Raw genomic sequence first — 17,626 nt, forward strand, 5'->3', positions numbered from 1 at the left:
GTATCCTCTTCTCAGTTTGCAGCCCATGAAAGTAAACAAGACTGTTCTTATTCACTGACAGCAAACAAATATATTTTGAGACTAGTGAAGAATTAAAACACAAACGTATAATAGAAAATGGTAGAACTTTTTAAATAATACACTGATTGAGATTTAATTATATAAAACCGGAAAACTCTTTTCAGGTTTACGAGACGATCCCTATTCATATACCCTATTAGAGCATATGGACGTTATGGAGAGGACACCCTGCTATAAGTCAGAACCTGCTCTGGAGGACTCAGCCTGTGTATTACGTGGTTGCCTACTTATTTCAATGGGTGCCATGTAATACCATATTTCCTCAACTGAGGTCATTGTAGGAGAAATGTGTGGTTGGACAAAACTTCCCCAGCAATGTCAGTTGAATACCGGTATTTCCAGAATTGGACCCATGGCAATCAGCTTAATATTAGAGGTCTTACCCAGGCTTGGCAACTTTGCATTCCGCCACATGTGCTTACATAACGCTGTATAGGATGCCATAAAAAAAAAAAAAATGTAATCCCTTCCAATATTTAGATCCCTATTTGCCAGACATTTTAAGTCCCACTTAAGATCCACCTGGGAATGCCCACAAAACAATACAGAAACGCCCATTTTGGGGGTCATATTTAAGGTCTGTTTAACAAGACATTCCCACAAATAAATTGTATAATTGGGGGGTAAGATAGCGGAAAAAAACACGACAGAACTGCATTGTGTATGTCCTGCAAAAGGACCTGCAGACATATGGTCACATGACCTTATGTTTGCAGCTCTTGTTACTGTTTAGAGACCTTCAGGTCACATGATCGCAGGTCCTAGAACAGCAGCAAGACTAGAGAGAGAAAACTGAGCTTAACGGGATGGATTAGTTTAAGGGGTCTGTATTTAGGGTGGTCTGGTATCTGTATTTAGGGATCTGGTCTGGGGTCTGTATTAGTTTAGGGTGTCTGGGGTCTGTATTAGTTTAGAGAGTCAGGTCTGGGGTCATTATTAGTTTAGGTGTTCAGGTCTAGGGTCTGTATTTAGGGGTCTGGTTTTAGGGGTTTTCCGGGCACGTGGATAGGTCATCAGTATGAAAAATCGGTCCGTACCCGGACAGCTCCTTTAATGTATGTGCCTGGGCCTTGGTGTCTAAATTTTGTTTCCATAGAGGCTGGAAATGGCTGCAGAAGTGAGGGGGCAAAGGTGTCTTATCAGGAAACTCACCATAGCGGTCTGTGTCAGATGGAGAAGAAAATAAAAAAGAACGACTCTCTTCAGAGAAGATATCACTTGTGAGCCACTAGATTTATAGAGGATCTGTCCCCTCTCCTGACGTGTCTGTTGTAGGAAATCATTGTATTCCACATAAAGTCTTTGTGTACCCAGGACTAATAGACAAATGCGTGTTACCATTCCCATTGTCAGGCGCACTGGCGTAGCTATAGGGGTCGCAGCGGTCACAATTGCGACCGGGCCCCGAAGCCAGGGGGGCCCACGGCCCCCCGCACCACATCAATAAAAAGTTACTATAGTAACTCGGGCCGCGGGCCCCTGTTACTATAGTAATATACTTTACTTCCCTTCCTGGTTCCGGATCGCAGCGGAGGTCCTGACGTCAAGCGCTGTGCGCAGCGCATGACGTCACAGCGCTATGCACCGCGCACAGCATCGAGACTACAGAACTCCCGCCGCGGCCGAAGAGAAAGGTAAGGTTAGCCCTGACAGGCGGGGTCCGACTCCCGGGACCCGCCAATCAGCTGTTTTGAAGGGGCCGCAGCACTCGTACGAGAGCTGCCCCCCTTCATTCCTGTCACTTCATTCCGGTCACACTGTGAATCGGTGTCGGCGATTCACAGTGTGGGCGAGTAGTGAAATGAAGGGGAAGCAGCTCTCGTACGAGTGCTGCGGCCCCTTCAAAACAGCTGATTTGCGGGTCCCGGACGACACATCAGCTATTGATGGCCTATCCTGTGGATAGGCCATCAATGTTTAGGGACTGCACAACCCCTAAGCCTACGATGTAGCAGGCTTAGGGGGCCCATGAGACAGGATCACAGATTGTGTGATCCTGTCTGCTGGGCCCTGTATCTAAGCCAATCACATGGTAGGCTTAGATACATGGCCCATGCGTGATCCTGTCTGCTGGGCCCTGTATCTAAGCCTACCACACTGTAGCTTTAGATACAGGGCCCCAGCACACAGTAATCTTATACTGTAAAAGATTACTGTCTGCTGGACCCTGTATCTAAGCCTACCTTGTGGTAGGCTTAGATACAGGGTCCCACAGACAGTATCACACATGGGCCCTGTATCTAAGCCTTAGGGTATGTGCACAGACACTAATTACGTCTGTAATTGACGGACGTATTTCGGCCGCAAGTCCCGGACCGAACACAGTGCAGGGAGCCGGGCTCCTAGCATCATAGTTATGTACGATGCTAGGAGTCCCTGGCTCGCTGCAGGACAACTGTCCCATACTGTAAACATGTTTTCAGTACGGGACAGTTGTCCGGCAGCGAGGCAGGGACTCCTAGCGTCGTACAGAAGTATAATGCTAGGAGCCCGGCTCCCTGCACTGTGTTCGGTCCGGTACTTGCGGCCGAAATACGTCCGTCAATTACGGACGTAATTAGTGTGTGTGCACATACCCTAACACGTGTTACTAATCATTTTTTGTGTGTTTTCTTACAGGTTCGGTCGTTGGACTACGGCGGATTCCAGGACTACTTCGATGACAGCTTTTTTTTTATTAATAAAATGGTTAATGAGGGTTGTGTGGGTTTTTTTTTTCTATGTCTTTGTGGTTTTTTTTTAAACTATATTACTATCGCCTTAGTAATGGCCGCCGGCTGATTGACAGCATCCATTGCTAAGGCGGGGCTTAGTGTTAGCGGATGCAGAGGCTAACACTAACCTCCTTTATTACCCCGGTACCCACCGCCACCAGGGGTGCTGGGAAGAGCCAGGTACTATCCAGTACCTGACCATCTGTAGTGATGGTCGGCCACTGGGGTGGCCGCAGGCTGGTATTATCAGGAGGGGAAAGGCCAAAAACAGTGGCCCTTCCCATCCTGGTAATGCTGCCTGCTGCTGCTTTATTGTATCTGGCTGGTTATGAAAATGGGGGGGACCCCACGTCATTTAAAAAAAAATTAATAAAAAAAAAAAATTGGAAAGAACGATGTCGGGTCCCCCCCAATTTTCATAACCAGCCAGATACAACACAGCAGCAGCAGGCAGCATTACAAGGGTGGGAAGTGCCACTGTTTTTGGCCTTCCCCAGCCTAATACTACCAGCCTGCGGCAACCCCGGTGCCTGCCCGTCACTACAGATGGTTGGGTACTGGTTTGTACCCGGCTCTTCCCAGTACCCCTGGTGGCGGTGGGTACCGGGGTAATAATGGGGGTTAGTGTAGCCTCTGCACCGGCTAACATTAAGCCTCGCCTTAGTAATGGAGGTTGTCAATCAGCCAGCGGCCATTACTAAGGCGGTGATAATAAAGTTTAAAAAGATACAAGCACATAGAAAAAATATTTTATTGAAATAAAAAAACACAACCCTCATTAACCATTTTATTGAGAATAAAAAAAACGCTGTCATTGAAGTCCTCGTATCCAAAGTGCAACAACCGAACCTGTAAAAAAACACAAACACACAAAAATAATCAGTAACACATAAAGAAGTAAAATTATTATTCTTACCTATCCTGGGTCCAGCGCTGGAGCCGCAATGTCAGCGAGCTGGGCCCTGTATCTAATCCGATCATGTGTGATACTGTCTGCTGAGCCACTGTATCTAATCCTATCATGTGTGATACTGTCTGCTGAGCCACTGTATCTAATCCTATCATGTGTGGTACTGTCTGCTGAGCCACTGTATCTAATCCTATCATGTGTGGTACTGTCTGCTGAGCCACTGTATCTAATCCTATCATGTGTGGTACTGTCTGCTGAGCCACTTTATCTAATCCTATCATGTGTGATACTGTCTGCTCGGCCACTGTATCTAATCCTATCATGTGTGATACTGTCTGCTGAGCTGTGTATCTAATCCTATCATGTGTGATACTGCCTTCTGAGCCACTGTATCTAATCCTATCATGTGTGATACTGTCTGCTCAGCCACTGTATCTAATCCTATCCATAGTTTATAGGGTCGTAGTGCTATAGATATGCTATGCTGTCTCATATACACACTTTTTTTTGGGCGGACACATATGTATTGGGGCTTTCCCGGACATTTTAAGCCCTGAGGGTATGTTCACACGGCAGCGTCCGTTACGGCTGAAATTACTGTGCTGTTTTCAGGAGAAAACAGCACCGTAATTTCAGCCGTAATGGCATGTGTAGGCGTCTTTTGCTGCGTCCATTACGGAAGTAATTGAAGTTGGAAAACGGCTCCATTTACGTCTGAAGAAGTGACAGGCACTTTTTTACGCGCCGCCTTTTGACAGCGGCGCGTAAAAAAAATGACCGTCGGCACAGAACATCGTAAGACCCATTCAAATGAATGGGCAGATGTTTGCTGACGCTTTTGAGCCGCATTTTCGGACGTAATTCAATGCTAAAACGCCCGAATTACGTCCGTAAATAGTGTGTGTGAACCCAGCCTTAGTGACGCCCCCGGCTGCTAGTGCTGCATTGTTGGGTCACTTAGGAGACCCAGCGATGCAGCTGAAAGCGGACCGTCAGCCATGAGAAGTTTGCGGGGGGGGGGGGCCCAGTAAGAATTTTTGCATCGGGGCCCATGAGCCTCTAGCTACGCCCCTGGTCAGGAGGATGTGTCCCTACTCAGTGTGAAACTGTCAGCGATGGTGGGAGACTGTCAGTATGTAGGGACACAGACCTTTGACAAGGGGAATCGTAACACCCATTTGTGAATGTTCACACAGAAACGTGGTGTTCACTATGGACACGGCAGAGCGGCAGTGGTGGGGAAAAGCCCAGGGCCTACTATGGTCTGCCTCCACACAACCCACATACAAGGCTGCAACTATCTTACATACTTTCAGGAATAGGGATCCAGTTGTGATGGCCACTTCTTAACCACTGCAGATCCATCACAGTTTAAAGTATATTTGCTGCTTCCATTTAGAATTAGAAAGAAATCTCACAATAAAGTAATTCTACCATCTAGAGGTTTGTCTGTTAACAAGCTTGCTGATTATTTCAAATACCAACTAGCAGAATTATGAATGCAGCTCTGGTCTATAGTACACACTGTAAGTCAGAATCAGTACAAGATAAGTAATTTAATGTTAATATTCAACTTATATATATATACACACACACACACACACACACACACACACACACACACACACACACACACACACACACCATAAAATAGCGTTGAAAGGTGGACATATAACATGTAGGTTTTAACACCAGTCCTATGTAAACCCACTAATAACACTGTGAGGGAGAATTAGCAAAGGAAAAGTAGCGCAACTGTCCTTAGTACCGATTAGTTCCACAGAGGTCCTTTGGAAAATTAAGCAGCAGCAACCTAATTGGTTGCCATGGGCAACTGCTCCACTTTGCAACAATTTTCATGCATCTTCCCCATTGTTTTAACATGGCTTTTCATTCTACATTACAAACTCATCCTTGCTAGATTGATAATCTCAGCACTGCTACATCAGTAAACAGAACGTAACATCATGCTAACTGTCCGCTGGCAGAGTAACAGCTTCCATGCTGAGCGGCTTCGGTGAAGGTTTAGTTGTTACAACTTGTAAGAAAAGACTGGCACTACCTTACATCCACTCATGTTATGACACAGCCCATCTCTAAATAGAACGTTACAGCGCCACCTGGGAATCTGTGCCCGCTGTACATCAGTCATCCAAAATGATGGACTATGGAAACCACTGGATATGTAACATTCACTTTTAAGGGCATGTTCACATGGTTGGAATATCAACAGCAAAATCTGCCTCCGATTTAAAAAAAAAATCTGTCTTGGAAATTTGTGCGTTTACGTGCAGATGTCCAGACCTGCCGAAGATCCGCGCGAGGATTAGCCCCATTTAATGCCGCGATGTGTGAATGGGGCCTACGGTAACCAGTGTTCATGCTGAGAATTACAAGCGATCTGTAGAAAATTTTCAATAGAAAAACAGAGCAATTAAATAGGAAGTGTTCAAAGGAAAATACACATTTTGCAACCCCATATTAGTCACATGAGTGCGGTTTGTGCTCAGAACTACTTACTCTGGGGCTACAAAACCTACCCCGTAACCCTACATACACCCACTGGTATAGTATCTACAGGGGTTTTCCCACCAGAGAGATTTATGGCAGGTCAACAGGATATACAGGTCCCACCATATCCAGGTGTCCATGCGTACCTGCAGCGCTCTCCTTTCTAGTCTAGGGCGGTTACAGAAACAGCAGAGCCAGCTTGTTGTACTGTTTCCGGAACTCCTATAGACTTAAAACGAGAAACCCGCGGATATGCACGTCCATCTCTCCATTCAATCTCAGTCTGGATGTTGTGGCCGCCTCGCCTAGCGGTTCGAGGGACCGGGGACCCCCACCTTTCAGACATATATGGCATAGAATCTGCCTATGCAGGTTCCTATTCAAGGACAAGCAGTATAATAAATAGAAATACCAGATTAATAAATCGCGACATGCCATATTAGGGCAAAGCCCCACGTGGCGGAATTGCTCTGGAATTCCGCTGCGGACACTCCGCAGCGTTAATCCGCAGCGGACCCGTTTCTCCATTGCCTTCCACTGCTTTTTAGTAGTGTTCGTTTAGACGATGCGGAAAATTCCGCTGCGGAGCATAGGCTGCGGTGCGGAATTTGGTGTCCGCAGCATACAATGGATGTTGCGGACGTGTGGCGGACTGGTTGCGGACTCATTGCGGAAGTTCTCCATTGACTTCAATGGAGATTCTAAATTCCGCAATGAAGTCCGCAGATGTCATGTACATGTTATGTGTGCTGCGGAGTGTATTGGTTTTTTAACATGACATTTCTTCATTCTGGCTGGACCTATGTATTTCTAGGTCTACAGCCAGACTGAGGAAGTCAATGGCGCTCCCGTAATTACGGGTGACTATGTGTGTACACCCGTAATTACGGGAGCGTTGCTAGGCAACGTCAGTAAATAATCACTGTCCAGGGTGCTGAAAGAGTTAAGCGATCGGCAGTAACTGTTTCTGCACCCTGGACAGTGACTTCCGATCACAATATACATCAACCTGTAAAAAAAATAGAAGTTCATACTTACCGAGAACTCCCTGCTTCTGTCTCCAGTCCGGCCTCCCGGGATGACGTTTCAGTCTAAGTGACGGCTGCAGCCAATCACAGGCTGCAGCGGTCACATGGACTGCCGCGTCATCCAGGGAGGTCGGGCTGGATGCCGAAAGAGGGACGCGTCACCAAGACAACGGCCGGTAAGTAAGAATTTCTTTTTACTTTCACTAGGGAAAGTGCTGTCCCTTCTCTCTATCCTGCACTGATAGAGAGAAGGGAAGCACTTTTACCGCAGTCCGCAGCAGCTAGTCCGCATCAATTTACTGCACATTTTGGGCAGATCCGCAACAGAATCTGCAACGCAGATTCTGTGCGGCATTGATGCGGACAGTTGCGGAAGAAATACGCCACGTGGGGCCATGCCCTTATGGGGATTTTCTCTTAGGAGTCATTGCTTTACAGAGGTACCATACGGCAACCCACGTAGTGCCTACAAGTCCGTAATACACGGGGCAGATTTACAACTGTGTCTGAGTCTAGAATGTATTGAAAAATGTGCCAAATTTTGGCACAATTTGGCCCATATAAGATTTTCGCATCTCACTAGTCACTTTTAAAAATATTTGAAAGAAAAAAAGGAGCATGGTTTAGTTAAAGGTGCATGTCTTGAATTGACCCAAAATGTGCCAAAATTGCCCCCTAAAAACTGCCACTAAGTTCTTGCGCAAAACTGTGGCAAATCAAAGGTGGTATAAGAAAGAGAAAAGTGCCTAACAGGTCAAGAAAGATGCGCCAAAATGATCACAAATCATGCACCTCTGTGATAAATTTAGCGCATTTTGTGCCTGCCTGGTCTAAGTTTACGCGGTCTTACTAATAGACAGCATTAGTAAATGTGGACCAATGTCTAGAGGATCAGAACTGTTATCAAACTATTGTGGACTCTTAGGCTATGTTCACACGGAGTATTTTGGGTGAGGAATATCTGCCTCAAAATTCCGTTTGGAACTTTGGGGCAGATTTTCCTCTCCCTGCACGCCGATTTTCGCGGTGATTTTAGCGCCGTTTTTCACCCGCGGCCATTGAGTGCCGCGGGCATAAAACAGCGCGAAATACGCTTTCTCTGCCTCCCATTGAAGTCAATGGGAGGTCAGAGGCGGAAGCGCCCGAAGATAGGGCATGTCGCTTCTTTTTCCCGCGAGGCAGTTTTACTGCTCGCAAGAAAAAAAGACGCCGACGCCTCCCATTGAAATCAATGGGAGGCGTTCTCGGGCCGTTTTTGCCGAGTTTTGCAACGCGGTTTCCACGTCAAAAAACTCGGCAAAATACCCCGTGTGAACATAGCCTTAGGCCGGGTCCACATATAGCGTAAATATTTTAACAAATCTCATCCACACGCTGCATAAATTATAAGTGGAAAAAACGCTCAGAAATTGACCTGCGGTGCATTTTTTTTATTCCGCAGCATGTCAATTGTATTTGTGTAATCGCTATTTTTTTGTTGCAGGTTTTCCTCATTAAATTCCATGGGGAGGTAAAAGCCGCAACAAATAGCAGATATTGCAATTTTTGCGGCGGAAAAACTGATTCCGCCATAAAAAACGCAACTCAGAAAAAAATAAATCGTATATTTACCAAGAATTATGTGTTTCTTTGTCCACGCCGGCCACCTGGGATGACGTTTCATCCCATGTGACCGCTACATCCAATCACAGGCTGCAGCGGTCACATGGGATAAAACGTCACCCCAGGGGGCCAGGCTGCAGTATGGCCGAGGGACACGTTGCCATGGCTATGGGTAAGTATAAAACTTTTTTTTTACGTGAAGTTTTCCGCAGCGGACATTCCGGATGAAAAACTGCACCACAATTTGGTGCGCTTTTTTCGGCTGGAATTCCCTGCGGCAACCGGGGCGGGTAAGCAGTGTGCTTTTACGCAGCATATCCGTCCTGTGTGAACATACCCTGCCAGCATCATCGAAGAACTACATAACTACCCCCTAAAAATTATCAATGAGACACGTTTTCGATATACTGTACTAAACATTCAGGGGTCAGTATTTGCTTAGAATGAAGAACTGCCCCGTCTCCCCAGAAACGTGCTGCCCTTTGGGGTGAGATATATCTACAGATGGACATGGCTCCTACTGTATGCTGGAGCAAGGGTACGTTCACACATAGCGTGGACATTGTGGAATTTACATCCGAAATTTCTGCTCTGCCATTCTGCAGCGTCTTACAGTAGCAGCAAAGGGCATGAGATTTGAACAAATCCCATCCACACGCTGTGTAAAAAATATGTGGAAATTGACCTGCGGTGCGGATTCTTCATCTTCAGCATGTCAATTTCTCTTGCAAAAACGTTGCAGGAATTTTCACACAGATAATCTGGTCTTGAATTCTGAAGTGTTTGCACTACATGTGAACATACTCTAAGGGCATGTGCACACAGAAAATCAAAAACATCTGAAAATACGGAGCTGTTCTCAAGGGAAAACAGCTCCTGATTTTCAGCCATTTTTTAAGCCACTCGCGTTTTTTACGGCCGTTTTTGGAGCTGTTTTTCTATAGAATCAATGGAAAAACGTCTCCAAAAACGTCTCAAGAAGTGACAAGCACTTATTTTTCGCGGCTGTTTTTTTACGCGCCCATTTTTCAAAACGGCCGCGTAAAAAAACAGCACGTCAGAACAGAACGCCGTTTGTCCCATTGAAATCAATGGGCAGATGTTTGGAGGGGTTCTGCTTCCGATATTTCGGCCGTTTTTCGGAAATCTCAACCAATTCCAAAAACGAGCAACTTCTGACCTTCCATGAGCAGTGACTCTTTACTGAAATGTATGGTAGTTGCGAAAACCTCAGCCAGTAACTCGTACTCAGCGCTCACAATAACGCTCGTTCATTTCGGTAGAGGTATACCTAACATGCGTGGCCACCTCTCCATTTAGGTTCGTCATGAGTACCAGCCTGTCCTTGGGATCATATGGGTCTCAGCTGCTCAGTCCCCAAAGATCTGACAACCAGGAACTGTCGGGCATGTCATAAAAGTACATTTTCTAAAGCCTGATAATTATTTATTCTGGATGATGCTGACACATGGGGAGATTTGGCGGTGTAACTGCAATGAATGACGTTCGACAGCAGCATCAAATTGATGAAGGCCTGATACTTTTGGGAAAACTGTGCCAATTTTATTGGGGGGGAGGGGCGTGGCTCAAAGTTGCACCCACTGCTAAAGATTTACTAAAAGTTTCTGGTATCTCATGAGAAAAGTGGCAGCGTACTGGCGAATACAGTGAACGATCCAATATAATATCACACTGATGTACCATGGAGCGATGCGCCAGTGCTAGTAAATATATGCAACATCACGATTCTTAATGGGTTCAAATCAGCAGCCACAATGTTGTGTTGCTTCGGTAGTCATGTGACGTTTGTCGCCATAATGCCCCAGTCCGTCTAAAGACATTTAGTGTTAGGGTATGTGCACACGATAACTGAATTACGTCTGAAATTACGGAGCTGTTTTTAGGAGAGAACAGCTCCTGCATTTCAGACGTAATTGCTCGTACTCGCGTTTTGCGAGGCGTCAATTACGGTCGTAATTTGGAGCTGTTCTTCATTGGATTCAGTGAAAAACGGCTCCAAATACGTCCCAAGAAGTGTCCTGCACTTCTTTGACGAGGCAGTTATTTTACGTGTCGTCTTTTCACAGCGACGCGTAAAATTACAGGTCGTCGGCACAGAACATCGGCAAACCGATTAAAATGAATGGGCAGATGTTTGCCGACGTACTGGAGCCGTATTTTCAGGCGTAATTCGAGGCGTAAAACGCCTCGTTTACGCCTGAAAATGGGTAGTGTGAACCCAGCCTAACAGTAAGGGTACCCATACACGTAGCAGATTTGTTGCAGATTTCTCCGCAGCAAATACGGCGCTGCAGATTTTACCCCTTCTACATTGCAAAAATTTCTGGGACTGAAAAATCCATTCCATATATCTGAACAGGGTCGTTCTGCAGCAGGTGTGTGTGATTTTTTTAAACCTGAGGGTATGTTCACACGGCGGGGGTCCGTAACGGCTGAAATTACGGGGATGTTTCAGCCTGAAAACATCCCCGTAATTTCAGCCGTACCGGCATGTGCAGGCGCTTGAACGCTGCGTCAATTACGGCCGTAATTAGCGCTGCTATTCATTGGAGTCAATGAATAACGGCTCTAATTACGGCCAAAGAAGTGACAGGTCACTTCTTCTACGCGGGCGTCAATTTACGCGCCGTCATTTGACAGCGGCGCGTAAATATACGCCTCGTGTGAACAGACAAACGTCTGCCCATTGCTTTCAATGGGCAGATGTTTGTCAGCGCTATTGAGGCGCTATTTTCGGGCGTAATTCGGGGCAAAAACGCCCGATTTACGTCCGTAAATAGGCCGTGTGAACATACCCTCATTCAGATATATGGGAGAGATATTTTCAGTCGCAGAAATTTCTGCAACAAATCTGCTGTGTGTGAATTCAGCCTTTGAATGGATTTTTGCAAATCTCATACAGATAATTGGGACAGACGCAGAAATTTCTGCAACAAATCCCTAAAATGAATGACATGGGACTAAAATAGTTGTACCCTCGATTCACACTTAGGGTGCAGTAACATATGGCATATTTGTCCTGTATTTCTGCTGCGTCAAAATACGCTGCGCAAAACTTTACAATGTAATCCTGTGGAATATTTTTGCTCTGCGGAAATAGTAGGCGAATACGCCATGCGTGATTGCGTCCTTAAGTCACATGACTGCGACCGACTCTACCTACCGGAACAACAATAGAACTAAATATCCTATAATCAGAATCCTACAACCATATCGATGCCAACAACTTTCTGCTCCCGGCTCATCATTCACATGACACGATTCCGATCAATCCATATAAATCATACCTAATAAATATTCCTCATGAAGGATTCCTATTGATCACATGCAGTCATGTTAACACCGCAGATGCCACGATTATCAGTAAAAAACTCCGTACGGGTGAGCATGGTTACATCTATGCCCAGCGTACTATGCCCTGTTGCTAATAACTTTAGCATTGTGCCATATATATATAGAATTCCTCTACCTCACCTGCACAGATTCAGATGTAGCAGACGTGACCAAGTTTCTGAGAGCTGAGTTTGTCGCTTGGCACAACTCCTATCAGGAAGATTGCGGAATCTTAGTTATAACAATGTATACAACGAGTAACAAATTCCCCTCTGCTACATGTGTATACCAGTGCATATGATACAATGTAAACATTCAGGGCACCTGTCCCTGAGCATGCACAATCCTCCCAGAGCCCCATAGACTCCCTCACACTTGTGCCCCCTTGCATCACCCCCAGTGGTACAGTGTTACCTGCAGACTGTGATGAGGTTCTTCCTCTCCACCGCTGCGTTCCTGGTGGCATTCTTCTTCCTGGACAGGCTCAGGGAAGCCATCTCCACACTGGACTGCCAGCCTTTTGTCTCCTCTATAGGAATAGTATGGAGCTGCTCTATTCCTCCCCCTCTTGTCTCTGGCTGATGTCACTCTGGTCACAGGCTGGGGTGCAGCAGAGGACTGAGGAGGGGGTCAGTGCTTGTCTATCATCAGGGCACTCCAGCTGGGCATAGGGCTGCAGCCTGGCACTCTCCCTATGATAACACTTGTAGGGCAGCAGGTGCTCTGTAGTAATGGCTTAGCCCCCAGTGACTCCTCTCTTCCTTGGACAGAGCAGCTGCTCCTTAGTCATACAGCTGGATCCAGCTCCTTCTTCTTCTCCTCATGTGACTGAAGCGGAAGTGCAGAGCAGCCAGCCTCCTGTCAGGAGTCTCCAGAGCTCAGTCACAGGACAAGACACAATGGAGACTCCTAGGAGAGAGGGAAGCAGCAGTGTCAGGGGGGAGCTGTAGACATGACATTGTATGTTACCCAAAATGCAGCAAGCACAAGTAGAAGGACATATGTCATCGGTGCAGGAACCAGCTCTGCTACATCAGAAGGAAAGCAGAAGTCTGTCAGCAGCTGCAGGCTCTTAAAGGGGTTCTCCACCAAGTTATAGCATGTTGCTAGGATATGCAATCACTATCTGCTAGGTAGAGCTCTGGCCTCTGGGACCCCCACAATTAGACCATGTCCACATGGGTCGAGTTAGTCACAGGTTTATCTCGGATTTCTGCCACGGATGTGCATTTTGAAGCTCATGCGGATTGGCCCCATTCAATTTTGCTAATCCGCATATGCGCTTTTTCAAGCGGAATCCACGGGAATAAGTAGCATGCTACTTTTTCTTGCTGATTTTGTTTTCCAGCGTCGCTGACAAAAGTCTGCAAGGAATTTTTCCGTATCATGGGATGCGGATTGTTGTCGAATATGATATGGATTTCGGCGTTGCTGAAAAACGGGTAAAATCCAATGCGTTTACCACTTCCGATTTGGGACAGCAACTCCCATCAATGGGGCTGTGTTGCGGTTCTCTTCACAGCTCCTGGTTGGGAGCTGCACTGTGCAGAGAAAAAGTCTAAAGGCCCCTTTACGCGGCCAATGATCGGGCAAACGAGCGTTCATATGAGCGCGTGTCCCCGATCATTGTCCTGTGTAAATAGGCAACGATCAAGCGATGAACGAGCAAACTCTCATTCATCAGGTGATTGTATAGTTGATGCAGCAGAAAATATCATTGTCGGCAGCACATGTTCCAGTGTAAACAGGGAGATGTACTGCCGACATGGTGGAAATGTATAGGGATGAGCGATCATAGTGACGATCTCTCCTCCCCAAACATAACCAATCATTGCTCCTTGTGAAAGTGCCGATCAATAAGCTGTCTCGTTAATCGGCGCTCATTTTCATGTCCATATTGGCCAGTCTGTAAACCTTTAGTGGCCTCGGCCCCTTAATTATAAGGCTTGCAGAGGTTGCACCCCAAAATCAGTAACATAACTAACTATGGTGGACTGAGCTGCAGTACCAGGCACAGACACAACTGTTTGTATGGCGCTATACTTGTGTAAAGTATGACGAGGACGCAACGGTCCAGTCCTTTTCATTCTGCTGATTGAGTTGGACCCCCACGGATCAAATATTGATGACCTATGCTAACTATAATGATGACTCTATTTCTACAATTAAAAACCTCACCTATATATCTTTATAAAAAAATTCTAACTCATTCCTTCAATATGATCCCTGCCCATATAGGTAATATTGTCGTCTATATTACGTTTAGAGCTCTACAGCTATTGGATAATGACGTCACATGACTGCAGTACATGACATCTATGGACTAAGGCCTCATGCACACGACCGTAGCCATGTGCACGGCCGTGATTTCCGGGTCGGCCGGCCACGGAGTGGCAGCTGCGAGCCGCCTGCAAATCGCGGGCTGTGCACATGGCCGCAGCTATTATTTTGAATGAGCCCGGACCGCAGAACACGGCCGTAATAAAGCTTGCCCGTTCTTTCTGCAGGCTCCGGGGCCATGCACGGACCGTGAAAACCACTGTCGTGTGCATGGCCCCATAGGAATGAATGGGGCCACAATTCTTCCGTGGATTTTTGGGGGAATTGCGGCCGCAAAAAAGCACGTTCGTGTGCATGGGGCCTAACTCCACGTCAAGTCACACAACAGTACAGTGCGGTTCTGTGTAATTTCGCATGTAAGTTCACTCCCAAGTATACAAATATTGTCTTCTATATCTTGTTTCTGTTTCCCCTTCAAAATATAAGTGTTAAATGCAATTTGTGAATTTTAGATTAATTGCCCATCTAAGAAATATTATTATACCAACTGACTGTCTCCGTCTGAACTGTCTTTAGCCTATACAGGACCAGACGCCATTTTTGCACATGTTAGTTAAACGGCTATAATTTTTTTTTTGTTGGGCTAGTGACGTGATTTGCGTGACACTTTGTCCCACAATGCAGGTTTTTAGACACATCCTTTTTGCTATTTTAGAATTTTTACGCTTATGGTTTGAAAATATTAGTTAGGAAAAAAAAATGCTTCTTTACTTTCTAGCTAATTTTTTCTGGTAATAATATAGTGTTACACTAAAATAGGCTTTTTATTTGTGATCCGCATTGTCTACCATAAATTTTGATATATTACATGTCTATTTTAGGGTAATTGGGTCAGGGCTAGCGTTACCACAATGATTGGTGTGGAAAACTGTTTGGGTTTTTTTGGGTGGGTATTTTAATTTATTTTTTCTTTTTTTTAACTTATTTATTTATTATTATGATCTGTCCCTCAAAGGTCAGAAAAGAAAAGAGCTTTGGGGGACTTTCTTTTTTTCTTTTACACCATGTTTTTCTACTGCATCTGGCGCTGCACAGCAGGGAAATCATCCCTGTTATAATGATTGTTGTCACTGAGGTCTTCTTAGACCCAGCAGCAGCCTCCTACTACCGGCATCCTGGCGATTTCGTGACCAGTCACACGGCCACCGGGACCTATAGAGGCAGCAGCGCTGCCGCTATTTAATGCACATCACTCATTGAGAGGTGTGTATGTGAAACCAGAGAAGACAGAAGTGGTGAAAAACTTGGCAGTCCAGGTTTCAAGGATCTGGTTGCCCACCATACGGTACATATATCGATGTAGCCATCTTTATCTTGACTTTTAACGCATTAAATACACAGTCTCAAAAAACTTTAACTTGAGCTTTTTTTAATAGCTTTTCAATTACTTTTGTTGTATGATATCACGCTGTAGCAAGTTATCAGAATCAATATGAACTTGACTACATCTGTACAGTGGGCAGTACTGAACCAGTTAAAGGACAGGCTTATCTTAAACAAGTAGGGCTTAGCTTGTCCAGTCTCCAGACACAGCAGTGGGGTTTCTCCTGCAGAAAGCTGCCTCCCAGCCAGCTACAAAGCCCCTCCCCTTTTCACAAATGCATTGTTCCCCATCTTCTAGCAGAAGGAGGGGAAGAGAAATTGGATGCCTCCTGAAACAAATATATATATATATATATATATATATATATATATATATATATATATATATATATATATATATATGTATATATATATATATATATATATATATATATATTTATATGTACGGATCAAGATCAAACGAGAGGAGGGTATAGTAGTAAATGTTTTTTCCATTTAAACAGCAAAAATAGAGTGAATCAGATGAAACATAGAGAACAATAATTATTGATCTAGACGCTATTGCTGGAGGGGTTGACAACAGCAGGTTATGTTTCCCTGAACAGAGAACTTTTCCAAGGAGCTGTCCAGCAGATTCTGGGCTGAACTACAAGGTTTATTTTTCATCATCTCACAAGAACATGTAACGCGGCTTCCAGCTTTCTTATTCCTTGTAGCTGGTTGATGTTTTACGCTCAGGATACAGCAGGCTCCATCTTCTCCTGCTATTTGATACATAAAGTGTGATGTTCTGTAGCAAAATTCATGAGATTAAGTTAACGACAGCCTTCTTGTGATGTGAAGTGATATTGATATTGAAACAGACACAGAAAAGAAATCTATGCAAGAAAAATGATTACTCCAGTCAAAAATGAAAAATGTTCTCTCCAATAGTGTTCACAAATTGTACATTGTCAAGGCATTGTGCTGCAGTATTCACTGTTACAGTATGGTTTCTACATTGCAGCAGTTTGTGGCTGTTATCTTTTTGACACATTTTATTCACATCTCTTTTCCTACACAAGGAGAAGTGTCAGTTGTATGTAAGTCAACTTTCCATACAGAGGTGTCAGTCATGTGACAGCTAAGCTTCTCCCAGGATAGGAAAGATTAAAAAAACATGGCAGATGGAATGATGGATAAGAAAACCAAGTCAAGCAACAGTAATGGTATATAAATCAGAAAACGATATTGAATTCAATGGGAGAGTGATGTGAGTATATGATAGGTGCAGAGGCCACTGTGCAGGGAGGGGAGGAGGGAGAAGGAGCTGGAGCAGAGGTCACTGTGCAGGGAGGGGAGGAAGGAGGAAGAGCTGGGGCAGAGGCCACTCTGCAGGGAGGAATGAAGAGCTGGGGCAGAGGCCACTGTGCAGGGAGGGGAGGAGGGAGGAAGACCTGGGGCAGAGGCCACTGTGCAGGGAGGGGAGGAGGGAGGAAGACCTGGGGCAAAGGCCACTGTGCAGGGAGGGGAGGAGGGAGAAAGAGCTGGGGCAGAGGCCACTGTGCAGGGAGGGGAGGAAGGAAGAAGAGCTAGGGCAGAGGTCACTGTGCAGGGAGGGATGAAGAGCTGAGGCAGAGGCCACTGTGCAGGGAGGGGAGGAGGGAGGAAGACCTGGGGCAGAGGCCACTGTGCAGGGAGGGGAGGAGGGAGGAAGACCTGGGGCAGAGGCCACTGTGCAGGGAGGGGAGGAGGGAGGAAGAGCTGGGGCAGAGGCAACTGTG

General features: G+C 45.7%; 1 protein-coding gene across 6 annotated transcripts in view; it reads right to left on the reverse strand.

Annotated features, from left to right (window-relative positions):
- The window catches only part of RUNDC3B (RUN domain containing 3B), a 141,971-nt gene extending 129,120 nt beyond the window's left edge, over positions 1-12,851 (reverse strand). For all 6 annotated transcript variants that reach the window (XR_012847774.1, XR_012847773.1, XM_075827645.1 and 3 more), the window contains exon 1: positions 12,615-12,851. Coding sequence is in view for 4 of the 6 variants with exons in the window: in XM_075827645.1 (XP_075683760.1) it covers positions 12,615-12,697 (83 nt within the window). In the remaining 2 variants the exon portion in view is untranslated. The remainder of the gene's footprint in view (positions 1-12,614) is intronic.
- Positions 12,852-17,626: the final 4,775 nt, after the last annotated feature.

This window comes from Rhinoderma darwinii, chromosome 5 (assembly GCF_050947455.1).
Source record: "Rhinoderma darwinii isolate aRhiDar2 chromosome 5, aRhiDar2.hap1, whole genome shotgun sequence".
NCBI lineage: Eukaryota > Metazoa > Chordata > Amphibia > Anura > Rhinodermatidae > Rhinoderma > Rhinoderma darwinii.